At 42.1% G+C, this 18,742-nt stretch overlaps 1 protein-coding gene across 5 annotated transcripts in view; it reads left to right on the forward strand.

Moving 5' to 3' along the window:
* Positions 1-18,742, forward strand: part of myo9aa (myosin IXAa) — a 328,643-nt gene that overhangs the window by 168,087 nt on the left and 141,814 nt on the right. For 4 of the 5 annotated variants that reach the window (XM_060853931.1, XM_060853935.1, XM_060853933.1 and 1 more), the window contains exons 8-11: positions 2,391-2,517; positions 3,367-3,456; positions 6,399-6,515; positions 8,325-8,459. In XM_060853931.1, coding sequence (XP_060709914.1) covers positions 2,391-2,517; positions 3,367-3,456; positions 6,399-6,515; positions 8,325-8,459 — 469 coding nt within the window. The remainder of the gene's footprint in view (positions 1-2,390; positions 2,518-3,366; positions 3,457-6,398; positions 6,516-8,324; positions 8,460-18,742) is intronic. The other variant, XM_060853934.1, reaches the window with a different exon arrangement.

The following is an 18,742-nucleotide window of genomic DNA, read 5'->3' on the forward strand; positions in this document are numbered from 1 at the left end:
GCTGCCATTCTCATAATGTTTGTAGAGCAGTTTAGGTGACGTACAGGAGAACTTGCAACAAGAAAATCATTAGGATTAATTTTGAACTTGGCTGTCTGGGTAGTAAACTGAGAGAGCAGATTGCTGTCAGTGTATGACCTGGTCAGTTGTTTTTTGATTGTTTGAAATCAGTGGAACAAAATCAAGCACATTCTATAATGATGAAGTGGAATTTTTGAATTTAGCCAGCTTTCTTTTGACGAACAGGGCTGGGGACAAAAGCATAGTTTGTATACTTGTTGAATGGAGAAGGGGATGGAGTGAAGTAGCCACAAAGCATAACTGTGAATTTTGGAAAAGATTGCTGGAAGTGCACCCTGCTGGAGCACACCAAATACTAGATGTAGGGATACTGTTTGAAAAGTCTGGTGTGCCTGACTTAAACCAGATAAGTTGTCAAACAAGCTGGCCCTCAAGAATCATGAGCAAAAGAGCTATTTGCAGTTATGCTCCCAATGATTGTGGTACTTAAATATAGGTAAATTGTGTTTTAGATGTGATGCAGGTGTACAACTTCACTTGTTAGAAGTTTAAAATAATTGATTCTATTTTGAAAGAATGTTACTGATACCAGCCAGGCATTGATAGGTCACAGAAAATAAACCAGGTTTTTTTTAATGTCGCAGGAGTCCAGATTGTTTTGGTCATTTTTTAAAATCATTTAATGCAGATTTATTGTGAATATAGTGAAATGTCATAGAATTAAAGCTGGTGAAGATGTCTTAAGAAACAGACTGAAATATCTGGTGGCAGGGATTTTGAAGAATTCTGTTATTTATCCTTTTAATTTTTGGAACTGAATCCTTAGTCTCTACCATCATATCTTGCACGTGACTTTGACTTTCTGAATTGCTCCTTGTTTAGATAGGACCGGGATTTCATGCAACATGTAACTACTGAAATCTCATAGGCATGAGTGTTGGGGTCATAGTTATTTGCAATACATGTTAATGACTTGAAAGATAGTGAATGCCTGTCATCCACGCACTCTCAAAAATAGGTGGGAAACAAGTAATAAAGGTGATGCATAGAGTCTGCAAAGGGATATAGACAGGTTCAGTGAGGGGACAAACATTTGACAGATGGAATATAAAGTGAGAAAATGAGAAATTATGCACTTTGGCAGAAAGAACAGAGGAACTGAGCATTATTTAAATGGAGCACATAGAGATTTGGGAGTGCTTGTGAATGAATCACACAAAGCTAGCATACAAGTTCAGGTAAATAGGACAGTAAATAGAATGTTGGCCTTTATTTCATGTTGAAAGGAGGATTAAAAACAGGTCTTGCTAATAATAATCAAGGCACTAGTCAGACCACAATTGGAATACTGTGAACAGTTTTGATTTTCCCTTAGCTGAGCAAAGATGAACTGGCATTGGTGGCAATCTGGAGAAAGTTCACAAGGTTGATCCTGGAGATGGAGGGACAGTGATATGAGGAGAATTTGTGCATCTTCGACCTGTACTTGATGGAGTTTAAAAGAATGAGAGGTGACCTTGTTGAAATGTGCATGATTTTTAGGGGACTTGTTGGGGAAGACGTAGAGAGGTTGTCTCCCTTTGTGGGAGAGTTTAGGACCAGAAATTGTAATCCTATTTAAGACAGATATGAGGAATTTCTTCTTGCAGAGGGTAGTGAATTTGTGGAATTCTCTACTGCATCGATCTGATGAGTCTAAGTACATTCAAGTTTGAGCATTCAAACTTTTAAACAAGAAAGGGATCGAGGGTTATTGGCAAAAGGCAGGAAAAAGAAATTGTATTATTAGATCAACCTTGATCTAATTGAATGGTGAAGCAGTTTTGGATGGTCTATTTCAGTTCCTTTCTCTTATGGACTTAAGTTTTGGCTGAAATAATGCCAGTTTTAATTGTTCAAATTGATACTATTCCGTTTGAAGACAAAGAGAACTTTTCATAGCTTGTCGATACAAGAAAGTCTGAAATGCTATTTATCCCATTAAAACTAACGTTAAATCTATGGTTCAGAAGCTTATCATACATTGTTAAGCAGCTAATGGATTACCAGGGCATAGTAACTCACTGTGTTGCCTTGTATTTTTCTGAAACTGTAATATTAACGTTTACTATCTGCTTCACAGTAACATTTTGGCTCTTTTGATTGCAGTATTATGGCTAAAATGCACCTTTGGAGACAAATTGTGCAATCACCATGGAGAAAAAATAAAATTTTATAAACCTAAGATGTTTATAAAAATTTGTCCAGTTATTAGAGATGTTTTCTTCTCTTGTTTATTGCAAGTTTGATGTTCTATAATAGTTAGAAGGTTCTATGTAATTAGGGTTTTAGATGCAATTTAAATAATTTTAATGTCATTATAATTTCAGGATATTTTGTCTCCTGTCTGCAATTTTACAACTTGGGAATATAAAGTACAAAAAGAAGACTTACCGAGATGATTCAGTCGACATTTGCAACCCAGAAGTGTTGCCCATTGTCTCGGAGCTTCTGGAGGTAGTGCATCTATTCATCTTATCAATTCATTGCTGTATCATAATAACCTCCATTCTCTGTTAAATTGTTAAATTCTTTCCCTGAAAGGAATATACAGGTAATTCATTTTTGTTTATACCATAGTTCCTAGTTGAGAAAAGCCCAAAATTATACATTTTTTGCCTCAACCCACAGCATATAGCACTATGTACATGTACATTTCATGTTGTTATTGAAAAGAACGAGCCACACTTTGTGTATTTAGCAGTAACAACTACTTTTACGTCACATTTGACAAAAAGTTCTTGAAGTTCTTTATGAGCGTAATTGGACATAATTTTACACCAAGCCACACATTAAGGTATTGAGGCAGATCACCAAAAACCTTGATAATGATAGGATTTAAGAAATGCCTTAAAAGAGGAAAGAACATTTTCAGAATTGGAGAAGTTTCAGGAGGAAATGCCAGAACTTCAGGGCCTCAGAAGCTGAAAGCATGGCTGCTAGTTGCAGAATTGTGGAAGGACATGAGGTCAGAATTGCTATGTCTGTTTATTTCTTGCTTGGACAAGAAGATCATACTGTAAAGTGAATACTGTTGAAAGTGTTTGCATAAGCGCAATGATTTTCACTATTTTCTGATTGCAGAAAAGACTGTTTTTGGTAAAGAGAAAATTTAACTCTTTCAGTCAGGAAAGAAAATTGAATTTGCCAAATACTTCCCGATCCATCATGAAACTTAAGAGTTCTTTTAATTAAAAACCTACCATGAAGATTTAAAGCTACATTAATACCCAACTACGATTAACACTATAGAGCATAAAGTCTCTGTAATATCACTCATTTTGAAATTCACTGCTCTTTAATTAGGTTAAAGAAGATGCACTGTTTGAAGCACTGACTACCAGGAAGACTGTGACAGTTGGAGAGAGACTTATTCTGCCCTATAGACTATCTGAGGTAAATAGAAAGTAATGCATTTACTGCATGTAGCATGTTGTCTATCCCACATTCGGAGCTTTAGTCCAAATGGCATGTTGGTGTAGGACAAATCCAAAGTAGCCTTTATTTTGGATATAAACTCATTCAGAGTGCACTGTTATGGGTATTTATCACCTGGCTGTACTGAACTCTTGTGTGTCTCTTAAGTTTTTTTATAAAACACGTCTTCACTTGCTTTTTTTCCCCTTTGGGGAATAGGTGGAAGGACTCTTGGACTGATTTATCAGCCGTTATGATTGTAGGCTGCAGATGGAACAACTCATGGTGTTGGACTTGTACCAAGAGTTGTTGGCCCAGACGTAGGGATGTTACTACTGTATCAGCATTGAAAATTCAGATCGAAGTGAACTGGATGGGTTTTTAAGACAGACAGTGATAGTTTCCACTCAGTCTAGTTTTCAATTCCAGGTACTTTACGTTGAATTTAAATTCCATCTATTGTTGTGGTGAGTTCTGAAGGAGAAAGTGAGGACAACAGATGCTGGAGATCAGAGTTAAAAGTGTGCTGCTGGAAAAGCACAGCAGGGCAGGCAGCATCCGAGGAGCAGGAGACTCCATGTTTTGGACATAAGCCCTTCAACAGGAATAAGGTTTGTGGGTTGGTGCTCAGAGATAAATGGAAGGGGGTGGCGTTTGGGCAAAGGGGGTGGGGTCACAGTATGGCAGTGGAAGAGGCCCAGAACCTGCATGACCTTGACAGAGTGGGAGGGGAGGTGAAATATTGAGCCACAGGGTGGTGGGTTTGGTGGGTGTGGGTGCCCCTTGATGTTCTCTGAAATGATTCACAAGAAGGTGTTCTGTCTCCCTGATGCAGAGGAGACCACACTGGGTGCAATGGATGCAGTAGATGACATTGGTACAGGTGCAGGTAAATTTCTGACAGATGTGAAAGGATCCCTTGGGGCCTTGGATGGAGGTGAGGGGAGTGGTGTGGGTCCAGGTTTTACACTTCCTGTGGTGGCAGGGCAAGGTGCCTGGAGTGGGGTGTGGCTGGTGGTGGTGGGGGGAGGTTTGGACCTGATGAGAGAGTCATGGAGGGAATGGTTGTAATGGTTTGGCAGTGGAGAAGGCCCAGGACCTGCATGTCCTTGGTGTAATGGGATGGGAAGTTGAAGTGTTCAGCCATGGGGCGGTGGGATTGGTAGGTGCGGGTGTCCCAGAGATGCCATAGACTTGTAGAGATGTACAGCATGGAAACAGACCCTTCAATCCAACTTGTCCATGCCGACCAGATATCCCAACCCACTCTGGTCCCACCAGTCAGCACCAGGCCCATATCCCCCTAAACCCTTCCTATTCATATACCCGCCTGGATGCCTTTTAAATGTTGCAATTGTACTAGCCTCCACCACTTCTTCTGGCAGCTCATTCCATAAGTGCACCACCCTCTGTGTGGAAAAAGTTGCCCCTTGGGTCACTGGTTGATAGTTCCCTGACTTGTCCTTACCACCTTTCTTAAATAGTGAGACCACGTTAGCCAACTCCAGTCTTACATCACCTCACCTGTGACTATCGATGATACAAATATCTCAGGAAGAGGCCCAGCAATCACTTCCCTAGCTTCCCACAGAGTTCTGGGGTACACCTGATCAGGTCCTGGGGATTTATCCACTTTTATGCATTTCAAGACATTTAGCACTTCCTCCTCTGTAATATGGGCATTTTTCAAGATGTCACATTCTATATCTTCCAAGTCCTTTTCCACAGTAAACACAGATGTAAAATACTAATTTAGTATCTCTCCCAACTCCTGCGGCTCCACATAAAGGCTGCCTTGCTGATCTTTGAGGGGCCCTATTCTCTTCCTAGTTATCCTTTTGTCCTTTTATGTATTTGTAAAATCCCTTTGGGTTCTCTGAAACGATTTGCAATGAGACCACACCGGTAGTTCCTCTGCTGCTGTGTGTGGTGGCCAGTTGAAATAGTGTTCTCACGCAGCTTCGTTTGTGGGTGTTGCAATGATTGCTTCTGTAGTTCAATATTTGATTCATATTTGTTGTTTTCCTGTCAATGCTAGTTTGAAGTTCCCCATTGGCTATTCACTCTACTGCGACATTTAGGAATGGCAGTTCGTTGTTGTTTTTCTCTTTAGTGAATTAGGAATTACGAAGAGCAGAGGAAAATCACTTCTACAGTGGATTCAAAAAGAACGGGTACCCAATGAACACAGTCCAACAAACCCCAGCAAACAGATAAAATACGTCCAAAAAACCTAGCCACTCTTCCTACATCAAAGTCATCTTGGAAATGACTGCGACCCCTTGGCATCATGGTAGCCCGCCAACACACGAAAGCAGCAGCTAAAGAACTTGACAGACAGCAAGTAAAACTAATGTCATTTACAAACACCTTGCAAGAACTGTAACAAACACTACATTGAACAAACAGGCCGAAAACTAGCCACCAGGATACATGAGCATCAACTAGCCACAAAAAGACATGACCCACTCTTACTGGTATCCTTACGGTTGAGAAAGGACATCACTTCGTGTGGGACAACACATCCATCCTCAAACAACCAAACAGAGATAAGCATGGTATTCCAACTGGAACGCTATCAACAAGTGTATCGAGTTGGATCCCATTTACCACCCCCTGAGAAAAAGAAAAGGAAACAACATCACCATAAGAAAATACGTCACCACAGGAAATGACACCAACCCAAGGAAACCCATGCACATAAATAGAAAGCGGGCTACACTACCAGTGCTTCACCTGCAGGCTGACTGAAGATGCTACCTAGTATGGTGATGAAATGTCTGAAAATAAACTTTCCAACTCAGCGAGCAAACTTACATCCAGAACCTCAATCTGAGCTACAAACTACCTCAAAACTCAATAAGGTTTTCAATTTACATTCTATATTGCCCATCTGTAATTGCTAATTTGTTCTATTTTAGGCAATAACTGTACGTGACTCCATGGCTAAGTCCCTTTACGGTGCCCTATTTGACTGGATAGTATTCCGAATCAACCATGCACTCCTTAACAATCGTGACCTAGAAGAACACCAGAAGGTGAGTCAGATCAAATAAATCTGATAGACCGGTTTTCAACTAACAGTTTGACCAGATCATCTCTGAAATTCATGTATGTAATGATAGAGCCATAATAAATTGTAACTGTTTTTCCATACTGCTTTCCGCCCTATACACAAGACTATTACCATTGGTAAGTGTATGAATGGTTCAGGACAGTTTGCAACTTTTCCTTGCTTTGTCTTGGACAAAGTTTTGTCTCTTTATTTGGATATGAAATGCTAAACAAAGAACGCTGTCACATACTGAATGGCTATATTAATAGGAAGCAATAATAGAATACTGTGCCATATGAATTGAATCCTTCAACGCTGACTCAGAAAATTTGGATGACTTAATTTGGGTATCTCTCGACACACCCCAGTTTTCCTGGGTTGAGTTTAAATTAATCTTTCGATGGATACTTGCCTTTTTTTTTGAAACTTCATTTCAAATTTCTCCTAAAGCCAACAGTTTGTGCTTGGGTACAGTTAGATAAGATTATGAAAAGGTTTGATTAGGTCAACATAGAGAAAGCATTTCTTTTCATGTGGGAGACTGAAACTAGAGACCGTAAATCTAAGTGATTCATTACTAAATTCGATTGAAAATTTACATGGAACATCTTTCCCCAGAGCATGGTTAGAGTATGGACCTTGTTACCATAGTGAATAATTAAGGTGAGTTGCATTCACATATTTGATGCAGAGATACATCAGAAAGCTATACAGACACAAGGATAAAAGGTTAGTAGGGTATTCTGGTGGGGTAGAAAGAAGATTGTGAGGTGCATAAACACTGATATGGGCTTGTATTTGACCTGAATATTCTATGCATTGATTCTCAGAAGCATGTTGGTAAGTTATGAGTAATTCTTCTGAATATATTAACTCAACGATTGAAATAAACTATGCAGCTCACAGCAATGGTGAGAAATGGTTAAAAAGGCATCGGGAATCCTGGGCTTTATAGAGGCATCGAATACAAGAAAGCTATGCTAAACCCCGATAAATTACTGCATTGGTCTGAAACAGAATCCTGCGCAGTTTTGGTTACTCACTTTTGGAGGGATGTGAAGGCGTTGTAGAGGGGACAGAATAGATTCATGAGAAACCTTTTCATGGGTGGGAGACTTCAACTGTGTGCTTACATTTGAATTTGTTCTTGCAAAAGAGAGGGTTGCAAGAACACTTGATTGTGCTCAAAATTGTATGGGAGCTGACCACAGTGAACAGGAACTAACTGTTCCCAGAAGGTTTACAGACCAGAGGGCACAGATTGAAGTTTACAAAGCAACCAAAGGCACATTGGAAAAATGATTTTTACATAGTGAGTGGTTGAAACTGGGCATAGACTGCCTGAAAGGGTAGTGAAGGCAGAATTAATCATGCTTTTCAAATGGAAATTGGATAAGCACCTGAAGGTGAAACTATGCAGCACAATGGAGAAAGGATAGGAAAATGGTAGAAGCTAAATTGCTGTTGTGGAGAACCAACATAATTTTAACAGGCTGAATGCCCTCCTCTGGTGCTGCAGTTATTCTGATTTTATTATGACTGGACCAAATCATGGTTTCACAAATGCTAGCTTATAAGGTGGAATTCTCTAAATTTAAAAATGCTAATTACAGTAACTCTTGATTTGATTGTGGTGAAGCTGGTAACTCAACCAGATATGACATGAGAATCATCTTAAATGTTTATTTTCACTTTATTTCATGTCATCCTTTTATATACAGACCATCAAAAAGACACATAGGCTTTTGAGTGATCAGCATATTGATAGTAATAAATGCACTTGCTTTTGTAGATTCTTTCCATTGGTGTACTTGATATTTTTGGCTTTGAGGACTATGAGAACAACAGCTTTGAACAGTTCTGTATCAACTTTGCTAATGAGCGGCTTCAGTACTACTTCAATCAGCACATTTTCAAAATGGAGCAGGTAAAAACAAAATTTCTTGGACACATTGCAATTCAAAATATAACTTGGTGTAATAGCATAAAAGGAACTTTCTTATCTCTCCTGTGCTGGATTTGAAATGGGATGTGGTTGATGCTAGCACTGTTGCTGAATTGCCCAGATTTGACATACCTCACATGGATGAAAAGAAATTTCTTTTTGTGTTTTACCTTTACAAAGGTCACGTTTTCCATTTTAGAGAGGGAGGGAACTTACCTTCAAGTTACTGGTTCAGTTAAATTTTGGCCAAGAAGAAACTTGTTTCTGAAATTTAAAACTTCATGCGCAGAGTTCAACTTCTAGTATTTTGTTTGGCGAAAGTTCCTGTCAGCTGTTTTTTCCTTTTTTAAAGATTTATATTTCCTGCTTGAAGAAAGTATGTTCTGGCATCAGCTTTGTACTCTTAATCCTTCTTACAACTGGAAATTTGCTTGTAATTTAATTTATATTTTACAAACTGTGATCTTGGTCAAATTCTAATGCCGTTTGCATTGTTGAAATTCAATTACAAATTGTTTTTAGCATTTGACGTACACAGGTTTCTTTTAAAACCTGGAGATTGCATCTAGGTTTTGGATTTTCTGCTGTATCATGAGCATCCATTTTGGTTGGAGCAATGGAGACTGGCTGTTGGTTGATCACTCAGTAGTTTTGTTGAACAAATAATAGAAACATGTTTTTACAATAGTTTTAAAATATATTCATGAATGAACTGAGTTCTCAATTTTTGCAGAACCATGTATGTGTGTTCCACTGCATTGTGTACATATATAATCCTCTTTTTATGCAATGATAACTCATTTCTTATTGAAGAAAATCATAGGGTTAGATAGGGTGAACAGTAAGAACCGTTTTTCTCGGATGGTGATGGCTAGCAGGAGGGGACATAGCTTGAAATTGAGTAGTGATAGATAGATAGATATAGGACAGATGTCAGAGAGTAGTAAGGGCATAGAATGCCCTGCCTGCAATAGTAGTAGACTCGCCAACTTTAAGGGCATTTAAATGGTCATTGGCTAAACATATGGATGAAAATGCAACAGCGGAGGTTATATAGGCTTCTGATTGGTTTCACAGCTCGGTGCAACGTTGAGGGCCGAAGCGCGTGTACTCCACTGTAATGTTCTTTGTTCTATTGCATGTGTTATGACATGGGGTAAACTCCCTTTGTTAATTTTAAACCATTAACACAAAGATTTATCCCGTGCAGTAAGTTGCAAGAGTATGAGGAAAAGGAACGAGAATAACACTAAGTGATACTCGTTTGGATTGCCACTGCAGATACAGTGGCTTAATGGCCTGCATCTGTGTCATAACACTTATGTGATTCAGTGAAGTGAGGTGCAGCATTGTTATTTTCAACCAGCTTGCTTGTTCTCATAAGCCAGCATTGTGTGGACAACTGATGTTTGCAATGACAGGATAGCGAGTGTTGATTATTGACTGGAATGTTCCATTGTATTGTTGCATTTAGTTGATGGCAACATGATGTATACATGATAACCATTGCCACATAGCTGCGTGGTACTGTGCTGTAGAACATGATTGGGCAAACACCAAGGTCTGGAATAATGTGACAATAGCATTCCACATATATCCACCAAATCTGATCAGTAGGCTGTTTATGGGTTTGGATTTTGGCTACTGTTCTCTTCTGATTTTCCTAAAGGACGAAATTCTATCTTGAAACACTCTCTAAATATGTTAAGTTGAGTCATGATTTAGTCCCTGTCCATCCATGGAGATACACAGTTCATTTTTGGACATGTTATATACTGGGTATAGTGTCAGTGGGATTCATTGTGAAAATGTTGACTGCAGATAGCCATTTCAAGCTAAACCCTGTACTAGTGGTCATATTTATTTTAGTTGCTTATTAGTGCTTGGATATAAGCACACAAAATCTGATGAGTCACTGCCAAAACTTTCAACTAGAATTGGTTTCCTTCAATAACTCTTTTCTCTGTGTTCGCATATTAAAGAAGTGATTTCATTGTTGGACACTCTCATGTGGTGTTCCAAACTGTTACATGCAGAGAAGAATCTGACATTCTTGGGTTTCTTTTCCTAGTAGTTCTTTTTTTAAATCAAAATTTACAAAAACCCTTCTGTCTGTCTAAGTTACCCGATTCTGACCTGTAGCCTAGCCTTGCCCGCCAATCTGAATAAATTCATTCATTAGGAGATGCTGCCTGAATTCCAGTCAGCGCTCACATAATTAGATTATCGAGCAGACATGCCCACAGCTTGCAAATTTGAAACTCTTGAACTGAAGCTAATGTTTGACTGCTCCTGTAAGAGTCATTTGGCATTTCTTGTGCTGAATTAAAAATGACTGTGATTTATTTTCCCTATCATTCTATTACACTGCCACATTAAGCAAAAAAAATGGATAGCTTACTTAAGGGTTCAGTTTATAAAGCCAGATCAGATTTTGTGATCCTGTACATGATAAAGTTCTTGTAACAATCTCCATGTCCACTGTTCCTGCCTGTTTCAGGAGGGCCAACATCATCCCTGTGCCTAAGAAGGCTCATGCAGCATGTCTCAATGACTACCGCCCAGTGGCCCTAACTTCGGTGGTCATGAAGTGCTTTGAAAGGCCGGACATGGCATTAATCAATTCCAGCCTCCCCACTACTCTTCACCCACTCCAATTTGCCTATCAGACCAACAGATCCACGTCAGATGCCATATCACTTGCCCTTCACCCCTCCGTTGAGCATCTTGATACCAAGAACAGATTTATAAGAATCCTACTCATTGACTACAGTTTAGCTTTCAACACTATTATCCCCTCAAGACTGATTACTAAACTTAGTGATCTTGGACTAAGCCTCACTCTCTGCAACTGGATCTTCAGTTTCCTGACCCACAGGCCACAATCAGTGAAGACTGGGGACAATATTTCATCCTCACCTACACTCAACACTGGAGCCCCCCAGGGGTATGTACTCAGCCCACTACTGTATACTCATTAATGCGTCGCCAACTACTAGACTAACGCCATTTACAAGTTCACTGATGACGACACCATAGTCGGTCAAATCTCCGATTGGGATGAAACAGAGACTATAGATGGGGGGGGGGGGTGCAAGACCTGGAAAAAAAGGTGCACTGAGAAGAACCTAGCTCTAAATGCCAGCAAAACCATGGAACTCATTTATTGACTTTTTTGGCGGAATGTTACTCATGCCCCCCTACACATCAGTAGCACAGAGGTAGAACAAGTGGAGAATGTCAAACTCCTGGGAGTGGTCATTCACAACAAGGTTTCTTGGACTCTTCATGTGGCCGCATTGGTTACAAAGGCCCAACAATATCTCTTCTTCCTCAGGCAGCTGAGGAAATTTGCTAACTTTTATAGGTGTGCCATTGAGAGCATTCTATCTGGATGTATCACTACCTGGAATGGCAACTGTACCATTCAAGATCGGAGAAGGTTACAGAGAGTGGTGAACTCGGCCCGGACAATCTCCAAGGCCAACCTTCTATCTATAGAATCCATCTACCAGGCCTGCTGTCGAGAAAAGGTCACCCAGCATTCTCAAAGATCCGTCCCACCCTGAAAAATGTTTTTCTGCAACGTCTACCATCAGGGAGAAGGTCCAGAAGTCTTATCACACGCACCAGCTGGTTCCGAAACAGTTTCTACCCGACTGTTGTTAGAACATTGAATGGACTTTCAAACTCTTAACATTCACCTGGACCTGTGTTTTTGTTTTTGCCGCTGTTTACCTATTATTTACTTAACTCTGTGGTCTGCCTGAATTGCTTGCAAAACAAAGCTTTTCACTGTGTCTCAGTGCATATGATAATATATATTCAAATCAATCTTCTGAGTTTATTAGCTAACCTCAGCACACATCACCAGTATTCACCCCAGTAGTCATGCTAGCATTTAAATTATTGTCCATGGATTACAGAGAAGAAAAAAGGATTAAGGTTCACCATGTGAAATTTTGTGGATATTCTGGGGGTAAAAGAGGGATCGCTTTGGTACCTTGACATGTGAATTAGTTGCTCAATGTCAACTTAATATCTATGCATAAAGTATCAATTCTTGGTGACATACTAGGGATTATCCATTTAATATTCACCCGCAGGAACAGAAGGTCAAGGCTTTGATTTTTTAAATTTCAGAATTATACTTTATTCATTAAAATTATCTTTGTATATATACACAGTCACGTGCAGTTCTGTTTAGTAGTGTATCAAGGAAACAAATAAGCATTGGAGTTTGACTGTATCCAAACAACCCTAAGACATCTCTTCCACATGTAAGACTATATTTACCTGCATTGAGGCACTAGGAGGTTCCGATAACTGAATGTACTCCCAGTTAACTTCAGGAAGACCTCAGACAGTGGCCTTTCCCCACTGAGAGAAAGTAAGGATTGCAGGTGCTGGAGATCAGAGCTGAAAATGTGTTGCTAGAAAAGTGCAGCAGGTCAGGCAGCATCCAAGGAGCAGGAAAATCAACGTTTTGGGCATGAAATGCCCAAATGCTCATGCCCGAAATGTTGATTCTCCTGCTCCTTGGATGCTGCCTGACCTGCTGCGCTTTTCCAGCAACACATTTTCAGCCCTTTCCCCACTGAGCTGTCCTAAGCTTTAGTGTGTGCCTCAGCATGTAGTCCTGAACCATGGAATGTGCCAGTCTGGAACACTTGATCAACAAGTTTCAGGCAGACCATGAGTGTCATTCACGGAGTTGATGGTCCTCCAGGCACAGTCGACGTTTGTCTCGGTGTGTGTCTCGGGGAAACAGACAGCACAGAGCCCTGTGTCACGGAGCTGCTCGGGACGAACCTCGACAAAAATCACTGCATCTTCCTCCAGACTTCCTTCGCAAAGGCACATTCTAGAAGGAGACGTACGTGTGACAGTCTCACTCCTTTCGCAGCTGCTTCAAGAGCAGCTTGTGGTGGCACAGACCGACCAAGGGTACATGAAGGATCTGATGGCTAGTGCCCTTCTTATCACCAGCCATGCCATGTCTTGTTGGTGATGAAGCATTCTGCCCAATGACTTTGACAGTCTGCTCAGGATCCATCCTGTCCTTTTCTCACAGGGTCTCAGGGACACTGTGTTCTGACCACTTCTTGATGGAGTTGTGGTCAAAGGTGCTTCTCTTTGCAAATTTCACTGCAAAGCACAGGTGATACAGAAAGGTCCACCTACTTGGAGCATTCCACAGCGGTGAGACCAGTCCCACCTTTCGCAATACCAAGGACAGGTAGAACCTCAGTACTTAGTGAGACTTGGTGTTTGCGTATCGAGGGTCTGTGTACAGCTTGATGCTGCTGCACACAAAGGATGAGGATGATGTTGGGAACATTCCTCTGGCCATCCAGGGTTTTGTACTTGGGGTCCCTGCAGACGCAGTCCATCTTAAACCTGCCGAAGAAGTAGAAGATGGCTTGGGTGACTGCAGGAGCATGATTTCATGGAACGGGTCAGACCTGTGCCTTGGAGAATACACTTGATGACCAGGGTTTCACCCACAATGGAGAGAAAGCAGTGCTACCAAAAAAGACCAGCTTCTGTTTCACTTTGACAGTGCACTCTTCCCAAGACTTTGTGCACCACCCAACCCTCAACCATATTCCCAGCACCTTCAGATAATCTGTTCTGATGGTGAAGGGGATAAATGATCAGTCAGCTCAGTTCCCAAAGAACATGGCTTCGTTCTTGCCTCAAATTACCTTGGTGCCAGTGGCCAGTTTGAACTGGTCGCAGATGTTCATGGGTCTGCCCACTGACTGCAGATCAAAGCAGAAAATGGTGACATCGTCCATATACAAGGAGGCTTTGATCCACAGGTCTCTGCTGCCTTCCCAGACTTGCATCCTTCCTGATGGACTCAGCAAACACACACACACACAAGACCAGAGAAAGTAACCTGCCCTGCCTTACTCCAGGCCTGGTTGGCAAGCTTTCTGATTCCCACCCATTGATTAAGAATGCACTAACAATGTTGGTGTAGAGCAGTTGGATCCTGTTGCAAATTCTTTTTCACCACCCCCCCCCCAGTCCAATTTGGAGAGCATGTCCCACATATATATGTGCGATATACTGTCAAAGGCCCTTTCCTGGTCCAGACTGATGAGGCAGGTGTCCATCCCACTGTCCTCTGAGGCTCTCAGAGATTGCCCTGCCTGGTGCAGCACAGGTTTAATTAGAGTGCAGAACAGACCTGACCTGGTTGACAGTGACCTTAGACTCGTTCTTGTAGTCTGCATTCAGCAGTGAAATTAATTGCTAATTTCTAATTTCCACCCTCTTTCCCCCTTCCACTTGTAAACGAGGGTGATAATACCTTTCCTCATGGCTTTGTGCATGCTACTTGACAGAAGCATACTGGTGTACACCTCCAGCAGGTCCTGGCCAATCAAGTCCCACAGAGCCATATGCAACTTGGCTGGTAAGCTGTCGCTTCAGGGGACTAGGTTGGGTTGGGATATCGGTTCGGCATGAACGGGTTTGACCGAAAGGTCTGTTTCCATGCTATGACTCAATGCCTCAAAGGCCTTGATCAGCTCATCCAGAGATAACGTTTAGTCCAGCTTCTCCTGCGTACTGATATTGAAGACCTGCACGAAAGAGGACAGGCGCGACTGGTTGGCTGCACTGTCTGTGGGCTTCGTGTCATACAGACTGGCACAAAAGGACTCGCTCATCCTCATGAAGGGCATATGCCCGAAATGTTAACTCTCCTGTTCCTCAGATGCTGCCTGACCTGCGGTGCTTTCCCTGCGCCACACTTTTCGACTCTGATCTCCAGCATCTGCAGTCTTCATTTTCTCCTGATCCTGATCCTCACTATGTCGGGCTGAGATGATATTATCATGCCATCTGCTTTCTTCAGGCTGCTGAGCACAAAGCGCTTCTTTTACAACTTCTGGAAGAAGAAATGTGAACATGTTTCATGCTGCTTCACGCTGTGGACCAGAAGATCATCTTGGAGGCTACCAAGGCAAAATGAGAGACTTGCTGGCTTTTCACCACCTGGGGATCGTCTGTGACGTTGCCCATCGTATGCAGCAGGAGAAGCTTCTGCATCGTTTTCTGCAGTTTGGGCAGCTTTCTCTGCCTCTTTCTCTCCTTCTGAACACTTTTTGAGGGTAAAGTACCTCTTGATGTTCCCCTTGGCTGTTTCCCATCAGTTCAATTGCAACTCAGATGGGCTTCACTGTTCTTCTGAGCTCCTCACTGTTTTCTGGTGTCAACAGTTTCATGTTCAGCTTCCATGCATATTTGCTGGCCCACTAGTCATCCTGTAGGTGACAGCAGGAGGCACTAGTCAGAGAAGAACACTTGCTTGATGTTGGCAAATCTGACCAAGAACATGAGGGACTCAAACAAGAAATCTGACCTTGTGTGGATAGATCCATCTGGATGTACCTATGCTGCACTCTATCTGCAAGAGTGCTGAAGACCTTGTGCAACTTGGTGACTTCAACTATTTCCATCAGGATATGGCGTCCAGTTTGCTGACAGCCCCTCCAGATCATCCGACCTCATTGATGATGCAAGTGAAGTTTCCGGCCAGAGTGACCGACCTGGACTCGCCAACAGAGGTGGGAGCTACTACAGGACATCCAGCTTTGACAAAGGGTCAGTTAGACTCGAAACGTCAGCTCTTTTCTCTCCTTACAGATGCTGCCAGACCTGCTGAGATTTTCCAGCATTTTCTCTTTTGGTTGCATCCAGCCACTTGCTGTTTACCACCAGGGCGTCCACATTAATTATAATTTTTGTATGTACTTCTACTACGAGGAGTCACACACCCACCACCACCTTAACCTCCGACAAGGTGACATTGCCTCCTTGCAGCAGAATACCCAGGCCAGACAAATGGCCATTGTTGCCCCCAACAAAATCACAGACCTGTGGGCCCATTAGGTTGACCATTTCCTGGAGCTGCTGAGGTGCAGTATCCCACATTATAGAAGAAATAGGAGGTCTGCTTTAATGTTGGCCAGGTAAGCCAACGTGGAGACACATTGCACAGTATATTTACAGCTATGCATGTTAATACTGGCAATTTTAAGACCCGTTTTAAGATTTTATAGAATTACCCAATGTCCACTCACTTGCAGGTCTTCTCACTGAGAACTTCCTGCATTACGGGAGAAGGGTGGGGGGAAGGTCATTCAATTTACATTAACCCTGCTAACTCCTCTCGGCTGCATCCTAGATTTACAATTTCATGAGGTAAGTATATTAAACTCTTGTAAGCTGGACTCCAACTCAATATATTTTAAAGACACAGTCAAAAGACAGTCAATCTAAATAATTTGGATACATCCAGTACTATGTTCCTTATCAAGAAACCAGATCTTTCCAACAAGACATGGCTTGGCTGGTGATGAGAAGGGCACTAGCCATCAGATCCTTCATGTACCCTTGGTCGGTCTGCACCACCACAAGCTGCTCTTGAAGCAGCTGCGAAAGGAGTGAGACTGTCACACGTACGTCTCCTTCTAGAATGTGCCTTTGCGAAGGAAGTCTGGAGGAAGATGCAGTGATTTTTGTCGAGGTTCGTCCCGAGCAGCTCCGTGACACAGGGCTCTGTGCTGTCTGTTTCCCCGAGACACACACCGAGACAAACGTCGACTGTGCCTGGAGGACCATCAACTCCGTGAATGACGCTCTTGGGCAGGCCTTTGTTGCGACACAGCTGTCTAATCTTCTCTTTATATGTTCCTCTGTAGATTTGCTCTCCAGGTCAGTGTCGATGTTTTTTCTCTGTGCAAACTCCTTCTCTCGACATGTCCCTCTCGGAGAGTTCTCGTTAGCAGCCTATATCCGTTGGTCTTTTGGCAGTTCATCCCCAACTGTTCAATTTCTTTCTGATTAAATACCCCAAAGCATCTGATGGTTTCATTGGTGTTAATGTTGTCAAAATACTGAATTCAAATTTGATTGGAGTTTGCTATTTTGGGGCATAATTTAAACTAGCTGAATTTGAATTTGTTTTTAATCTCCAAACAACTCAGCTAATCTAGCTGCTCAACCAAATGTTCCATTGTTACCTTATTCAGAACACTTGGTGCTGTATCAGATAGTTCTGCTAGCTTTTAACTCTCTGAAAGATAAAGTACCCCTTACACCTTTGCAACACCTTGTATAGTGGCCAGCTTCCCCACACAGGTTGCACCTGTTCGACTCTTTGCAGACCATAGTCAGATGGCCCTCTTGTTTGCAGTCCTAAAGAGTCACTTGCAGTCTGTCACCATGTGTCCTGACTTCCTGCAGGTTTGGCACACTCTAGACTGCCCACATATGTCAGGTAGCCTCAGCTCCTTCTGATTGCGAAGCTCAAGGCCAGGTGGAGAATGCTGTCAGTGGTGCCCACCTTCAGGGTCACCTTGACCAGTCATTTGCTGGTCCAGGTTCTGAAGGAGTCCACTACATTTGGTGCTGCCTCCTTCAGGCTGTATGTACCTTCCCAGGAAGGTCAGGACATTTGCAGGGACGTGGGGGTTGTGCATGTGGATTGTAATATCCAGCTTCTCTGCAGGGAGAACAAACAATGGTGCCACAGACAGAATGGAGAGGAGACCCTTGCCTCCTTTCTCCTTAAATACCTTCAGGGCAGGGGACATTCACATTGCTTCATGTTCCTGAAATTCATGTTGAAGTAGCCCCCACTGGGGAAATCCTACAGGCAGAGGATTGGAACCTGCAGCAATCCAGGACGACTGTCTTCATGAAGAAGGCCTGGTTGAACCAGTGATCCTTCCTCTACCTTCATCATAGTCATTCTAACTTTATTGTGAATTCCTGACCTTGGCCTTGATGTGCAGGCGAGCAGAGGCCATGACTCTGGTTGGCTGGTGGTCACTGAGTTGGTATTAGGCCGCAGCCGTCGCGTAAGGATTCACCAATTTCAGCTCAGCTCAGCTCAACCAATGATCTTCCAAGTTCTGCTCACATTCCAGCGATGATCCGGTAATTTTCCAGTGATGAAGGTTCTCACCTCAGACCCTGGATCAAGGTGTCTCCTCCAGGTGAGTATCGAAGCAATGATCTACCTTAGATGGATGAGTTGAGATCCAGTCTAGCACTTTCCTGGTTTTTTTAGGTAAGGAACATAGTATTGGGTGTATCCAAATTATTTAGATTGACTGTGCCTTTTTTGACTGTGTCTTTAAAATATATTGATTTGGAGTCCAGCTTACAAGATTTTAATATACTTACCTCATGAAATTGTAAATTTAGGCTGCAGCCGTGATACATTGATAGCATTAATGCGA

Source organism: Hemiscyllium ocellatum, chromosome 42 (assembly GCF_020745735.1).
Source record: "Hemiscyllium ocellatum isolate sHemOce1 chromosome 42, sHemOce1.pat.X.cur, whole genome shotgun sequence".
NCBI classification, from domain to species: Eukaryota; Metazoa; Chordata; class Chondrichthyes; order Orectolobiformes; family Hemiscylliidae; genus Hemiscyllium; species Hemiscyllium ocellatum.